The sequence below is a fragment of the Leuciscus leuciscus genome (assembly GCF_965113295.1).
Source record: "Leuciscus leuciscus genome assembly, chromosome: 24".
Lineage (NCBI taxonomy): Eukaryota > Metazoa > Chordata > Actinopteri > Cypriniformes > Leuciscidae > Leuciscus > Leuciscus leuciscus.
The window spans coordinates 31901369-31908526 of NC_138723.1; the positions used below are offsets into that span (position 1 = coordinate 31901369).

The 7158-nt window shown below is 40.3% G+C and overlaps 1 protein-coding gene across 2 annotated transcripts in view; it reads right to left on the bottom strand.

Annotated features, from left to right (window-relative positions):
- LOC309489816 (uncharacterized protein) overlaps nucleotides 1–5830 on the bottom strand; it is a 6905-nt gene extending 1075 nt beyond the window's left edge. The window contains exons 1-4 of one of the 2 annotated variants that reach the window (XM_082158738.1): nucleotides 5699–5830; nucleotides 5500–5578; nucleotides 4195–4376; nucleotides 1–525 (exon numbers count right to left, since the gene is read on the bottom strand). The exon at nucleotides 1–525 is cut by the window's left edge and continues 1075 nt beyond it. In XM_082158738.1, the coding sequence (XP_082014864.1) occupies nucleotides 411–525; nucleotides 4195–4376; nucleotides 5500–5574 (372 nt within the window). In that variant the 5' untranslated portion in view covers nucleotides 5575–5578; nucleotides 5699–5830 and the 3' untranslated portion in view covers nucleotides 1–410. Of the gene's footprint in view, nucleotides 526–4194; nucleotides 4377–5499; nucleotides 5671–5698 lie in introns of those variants that run through there. The other variant, XM_082158737.1, reaches the window with a different exon arrangement.
- Nucleotides 5831–7158: the final 1328 nt, after the last annotated feature.

The window sequence follows — 7158 nt, forward strand, 5'->3', positions numbered from 1 at the left end:
TATTTACATTCATGCGTTTAGCAGATGCTTTTACATCGCATTGAAAGAATACTGTACATTTCCCTGGGAATCGAACCCATGACCTTGGCGTTGCTAGTTGCATTGAAGAAAATGCTTTTATTTTGCATTTTTCTTTTTTTATATCAGTCTTACAATTTCAGTGAAATATGGAACTAACACATTCATCCAAAGAACATCTAGAGCTTCAGTCTGGCTGTCCGTACAAAGAGTCACATGATCAACGACACTTAGAAATTAGTCACATAGAAATCGAGCACAATCTGTTTGTTTTATATTTGTAAAAATCCTAAAACTTTTCATTTAGGCCTATAACTAGGTTTAAATCCCATATTTTTCAGTTGTGACTGAATGTGAATATCCTGATCTGTGCTGATGTTTCTGTTCGTCTCTCAGCCGGGGAAACAGGGCGGAGCTACACGTGATGATGTAGGTGAAGGGGGCGGAGTCAGTCTGCTGTAGTCGATCTGAATGCTGGGTATGGATGAACGTTTAAAGTGAGGAACTCTGGAACAGACAAAGAAGAAGGTGGATTAATTTATTCACATGCTAGTAAAGCTTCACTGGCTGCGTTTACATGCACAGCTTTTGTTTCAATCGGACCCAATTCATTCCGATTGATGAATCTGAGCGTAGTGTTTACATGAACACTAAACATGTGATCGGGTTAATGTGCGCGTTTATAGTTTCACGCTGTTTGTGCATAATAACCATTCTCATACACAGGTTCTTTATTTGTTTTAAACAGCAGACTTAATATTTTTCCTTTTCTGGTCATGATTTGGAGATAATAGAGACAGAGCGCAACGCGTCATAATCTGAAGACCACGCCCACCGGGGGGGAAAACAGTGCAACCGTCTCCATTGACTTTACATTGCGAGAGGCTGCCTCCTTGTCATTTCTTGCTTCTAACAAAAGACAGAAAGCCTAAAAGCTGCTATGTGACAAGGTGTACAGCAAACAAGCTAAGAAACCCAGAAATAAGTTTTCATAAGCTGTCGACCCCGTAAATTGTGGGATCCTGACACTCAGTATGCACTAAAAATACACTACGTGTGCAGTAAGTTAAACATTTGGTCACTGGTGAGTCAAATATCCAAATGTCAGTTTTATATATTATATTTCTGTAAGATAAACTATCCTGTGTTGCCGATTACGGTCTCCTCCAGCGGCCGTACGTTAGTTCTCAGAGTAATGAGACACGTGACGCTCTGTCTCAACTGCCTGTATCCACTTTTATGTCCTAAAACACTCGTTTTTTGGGGTCGAGAGCTAATACAAACGTATTTCTGTTTTTCTTAGCTTGTTTGCTGTACACCTTGTCACACAGCAGCTTTTAGGCATTTTTCTGTCTTTTGTTAGAAGCAAGAAATGACAAGGAGGCAGCCTCTCGCAATGCAAAGTCAATGGAGACGGTTTGATTGTTTTCCCCCTGGGTGTGGGCGTGGCCTAAATACGCTCTGTCTCTATAGGCTTGTTCGACTTCATGCAGCTCTGCGCAGACCGATCGGCGGCTGACTTGAAGCAGTGCATGCCGGTTAGAAATTTTGTCCGACTTGATACAGCGCCGACGCCACGTGACTGTGACATATGCCATCAAAGTACCGCGAGAGCGATTCGAGAGTAGCCGGAGAACTCAGCCAGCGCAGCTTCTCAAGAGCGGCTGCACTGGGCTGCACGTGGGCTGATGAAGACACAGCTGTTCCACTATTGGCCGGATTCACCGCATGACAACGATCAAGTGTGTTTCGTGTTTATTCGAACCGAACACAGTTCCTCTAAGCTCACAAATCAGTTTTTTATAACAGTAAACACTCTTTTCATGTCGTTGCGATGTTATATTGTGTCATGTTTATCAAATTAAAACTGACTAAAAAACATAGACTCCACTTCATTGATAGTAGCTTATGTTGAACTTTATTCTTGTTTAAACAGACGCTGTATGAAGCAGTGCATAAAGTATTGAATGAAAATGTCTCTGAAACATCTGTGTATTTGGTAAATATTGCATTTAATTCACTTCAGCTGTGGTAAAGTATGCAAACCCCACGTGAGCGGTCACTACGGGAACCAGAAAGTGTCCGAATTCACGTCTCCGTTTGCAGCTCCTCCCCGCCTGTACGCGGCTACTCTCGCCGATCGGTTACATCCAGCCACAGCCGATGTCCAACACACCTATTGAGAGTATGAACCGTTGTATCGTGCTGCTTGTTCGGCGTGTCACATGTCATTATGCTATTTCTACGTCATTGCACATGCGCAGTCCTTTCAGTTTCGGTTTACTTGTGTTTACATGTTCTCTCGATCCGATTAGAAAAAGGAACTAGATAAAAAAGTTTGTTGGCAAACTTTAGTTGTCTTGAAAAAGCATAGTTTGAAGGCAATACAGTCCATCAGAAAGATATATATTAGAAAGAAATATTAGGTAAAAAGAAAGAAAGATTAGTTAGAAAGAAAGAAAAAAAGAAATTAAGAAGAAAAAAAGAAAGAAATATTATTTATAAAGAAAGAAAAGTTAGAAAGACAGAAAGAAAAATTAGTTAGAAAGAACGAGAGAAAGAAAGAAAGATTAGTTAGAAAGAAAGAAAGATTAGTTAGAAAGAAAGAAAGATTAGTTAGAAAGAAAGATAGAAAGAAAGAAAGATTAGTTTGAAAGAAAGAAATATTAGTTAGAAAGAAAAAAGAAAGATTAGTTAGAAAGAAAGAAAGATAGATTAGTTAGAAAGAAAGAAAGATTAGTTAGAAAGAATGAATGAATGAAAGAAAGATTAGGTAGAAAGAAAGAAAGATAGATAAGTTAGAAAGGAAGAAAGAAAGAAAAAAGAAAGAAAGATTAGTTAGAAAGAAAGAAAGATTAGTTAGAAAGAAAGAAAGATTAGTTAGACATTCTGCAATGAAAGTCAATGGGATTTTCCCGAGTTTTAGTCGGCATTTTTAGGAAAAACGTAAGTCGGATCAGTTAGAAAAGATATAGCACACTAAGTTAGAACAGTCTGAAGGTCTGACCCGAGTTTGGATTATGTAGAGTTAAAGCTCTAGGAGGAGTTAGAGTCAGATTTAGGGTCAGAAAAATAATAATAAGTTTAAATACAATATCATTAAGTTGGCTTTCTCAAGCCAACTTAATAAACCACCCCTTACAATCCGACTGAAATCTCAATCGGATCGATTAAAGGGTTAGTTCACCCAAAAATGAAAACTCTGTCAGTAATTACTCACCCTCATGTTGTTCCAACCGCGTAAATATGTCATTCATCTTCGGAACACAAATGAAGGTATTTTTTGATTAAATCTGAGAGCTGTCTCACTCCTCCAGAGACTGCTAGGTAATCTCATTCTGCCCAGAAAGTTAATGCAGACATTGTTATAATAGTCCAAGTGACTACAGTGACTCAACCTTAAGTTTAGCAAGCGACGAGAATACTTTTTGTGCGCAAAAAAACAAAAATAAAGATTTTATTCAACTCTTCATGTTCCTCCGTGTGTTTCTCTGAGTGAGTTCACGAGACATATGCGCCAGAACTGAGAAGAGGACGCTCACGATTGGATGGGAAAGTGTGAGAGCCATTCATTGGTCAGGCACTTTTACGTTTTCTCGTTGGTTTCTCAAGATTCAGACATTTAGGAAATGCACACTTTAGAACCATTTTAAACACGAGACCCGTCTCCGTCCTCTCCTCAGCTCTCGCACATGCGTCTCGTGAACTCACTCAGAGAAACACGGAGGAACATGAAGAGTTCAATAAAGTAGTTATTTTTGTGTTTTTTGCGCACAAAAAGTATTCTCGTCGCTTGATAAACTTCAGGTTGAGCCACTGTAGTCACTCGGACTATTTTAACGATGTCTTTACTAACTTTTCTGGGCCGGCAAGTTTCAGTAACAGAGAAGCCCATGGAGGAGTGAGACAGCTCTCAGATTTACTCAACAATATCTTAATTTGTGTTCCGGAGATGAACGACAGTCTTGGATTGGAGAGTAATTACTGACAGAACTTTCATCTTCGGGTGAACTAACCCTTTAATGTGTTTACATGAAGGCTTCTCAGTGCGAATGAGCCGTCGATCGCATTACTAACGGATTATTTGTTGGCATGTAAACGCAGCCGCTGAAGACAGGGACAGTGATCGAGTGTTTAACGACAGGTAACAGAATCCGGTGTGACGCCGGTACCGACCCGTCCACATGGGCCTGAGGCTGAGCGCTGCCGGCGGGGTCACAGGGGTCATGGAAAGGGTCATCCTCCTCAGGGACGGAGTGTTCTCCGCTCTCCTCCGACGGCTCCACCACGATCGACGGCAGACGCTCCTTCAGTCGCGCCGCGGGGCTCTTCATCTGCTCCGACGGCTCCGGGGAAAGCTGACAGGAAAGCGGAATGGAATTGTTTCAGACACTGAGAGGAAAGAGCTGACGCTGCAGTGGAGATTATGAGGACATTACAGTGATTCTGAGCTTGGATGCGTGAGAACCTGTTGTAGGAGACTCTGACATAACATTAGAAACCTTTAAAACAGCAGAATAGAGGCACTTTTAAATGCTTTATAAGCTTTTCTGAGTGGATCACTCTTTTTGTAGGCCTAGATATGCAATCTGAACAAACAAACAAAGAACTGGAATAAATATTTTCCTGTTTTTGAGCTTTCCTGTAGCTCAGTGGTAAGAGCATTGCGTTAACAACGCAAGGTTGTGGGTTTGATCCCAGGGGATTGCACATACCTATGTATAAATGTATAGGATAATGCAATGTAAGTCGCTTTGGATAAAAGCGTCTGCCAAATGCATAAATGTAAATGTAAATATCTAAAAGTATATTATTTATTAAGCATAATAATACTTGCAGAGATGATGCACAGCATCTACTGGCTATTACTGTTATAAAATTATTTTGACCAGATTATTGATCTTTTTCCACAAAATTACAGCAATCTGGCCCAAACACGTGATTAATAATTCCTTTATGCTTCAACTCATAGAAGTGTAGATGTTTACTGTAGTTCCAAACGTTTGCATATTTGCTTATACATATGAGGGTGAGATAGAGCAATGGACATGCAAATAAGATCTACATGACATAAAAATGGAGTTACACTTTATTTTAAGGAGTCATTGTTACAGTGTAATTATATATTTAAGTCCTGAGTAATATTAATTAACCACATGTACTTACTATAGGGTTAGTGTTTGGTTGAGGGTTAGTTGCATGTAATTATGCATAATTAACTGTTATTACTATAGTAAGTACATGTAACAAATGTAACAAGGACACTGTAAAATAAAGTGTTACCAAAATGTATTGTTGCTATTCCAGGGAAATTAGTGTTATACAATTTCTTTTAAAAAATGTATTAGATGCGTTTGATGCTTAGCATTTCAAGCATTAGTTTAACAAAAACCTCCAACAAACATGAATCCACACAGAGAAACACAAACTGAGACAAATGATTGGTCTAATATGAGATGTGTGTGAGAAGTGTGTGAGTACCTGATGTGTCGTGTGTTCTCCTCTCCTCTGCAGACGAAGCTGCTCCATGCTGGAGTCCTGTGGACCTGTGGACATCACACTACACACACACACACACACACACACACAGAGAGAGAGAGAGAGAGAGAGAGAGAGTCTTACAGTTACTCTCTACTCATCCAAACACAAATACAACAAACGGTCTAATGAGAGCCTTCACCTTCACGCTCACAGGAACGCTGTGAGTGTGTGAGTGTGTGTGTGTGTGTGTGTGTGTGTGTGTGTGTGTGTGTGTGTGTGTGTGTGTGTGTGTGTGTGTGTGTGTGTGTGTGTGTGTGTGTGTGTGTGTGTGTGTTTGCAGTGTCAGTGTTGAATCCGCTAGGAAAAGCTTTAATCCCTGTAAGATCCTAATGAGGGAACAGGTTTCCATGCGTCACTGAATGACACAGCAGGACAGAAAGTGTGTGTGTGAGACAAGACCGGACAAGACCGTTAGCATCTCTCTCAAAAAAATGAACAAAGAGTTTCGATATTTTTCCTAACTTGACTCTTCTGTAGTTACATCGTGTACTAAGACCGACGGAAAATGAAAAGTTGCGATTTTCTAGGCTGATATGGCTAGGAACTATACTCTCATTCCTGCGTAATAATCAAGAAACTTTGCTGCAGTACCATGGGTGAATAATAGTCCCCAGCTCAGTAGCCTATTATCAGGCAGCAGGCGCTGCGTCATATCATTACTCCTGCTTCACCCATGGTACTGCAGCAAAGTTTCTAGAAAATCGCAACTTTTCATTTTCTGTCGGTCTTAGTACACGATGTAACTACAGAAGAGTCAAGTTTTAAATAGGAAAAATATCGAAACTCTTTGTTCATTTTTTAAAGAGAGATGCTAATGGTCCTGTCCGATTCAATTCATTATGCTAAGCTATGCTAAAAGTGGGACCCCCAGACCCGGAGTTCGGCTGAATGGATTCGAAAATGGTAAAACTCAACTGGTTAACTCTGGGGGAGTTGTAAAATGAGCCTATTTCCAAAAAAAGTGGAGTATCCCTTTAACTGGTGATGGTAACATCCAAGGTACTTTTTGATATAAACCATGATAATGAATAAATATCATATTCATTTACTATAGTATTCTAGGTACTTCTAAGAATACCATGACATTAACACACATAAAAACACGTAAGTATTTGTGTGTGTGTGTGTGTGTGTGTGTGTGTGTGTGTGTGTGTGTGTGTGTGTGTGTGTGTGTGTGTGTGTGTGTGTGTGTGTGTGTGTGTGTGTGTGTGTGTGTGTGTGTGTGTGTTCTGTCCCTCTGATGAGCATTAGCAGGTCGAGAGCAGGATTAGCGGCTCTGGAGATTAAAGGTTCATGTCACACACTTCCCGCACAGGGCTCGACACGCTGAACACACACACACACACACACACACACACACACACACACATGCAGGACCTGTCGCTTCTGTAATGATAATGAATGCATTGATGATATGTTGATTAATGCCAGTGATGATGACCTAATGAGTGCAGAGGTGATGATGAATGCGATCACACAGACAGTGATAGCGAGTGATTGTGAGTTATGATCTTCAGCTGTTTTACATCTGCGCGTCTCCTTCTCTCTTTACTCTCTGTTTCTCCGGTTCTGCATCTTTATTCGGTTGTTAAGTCGTGA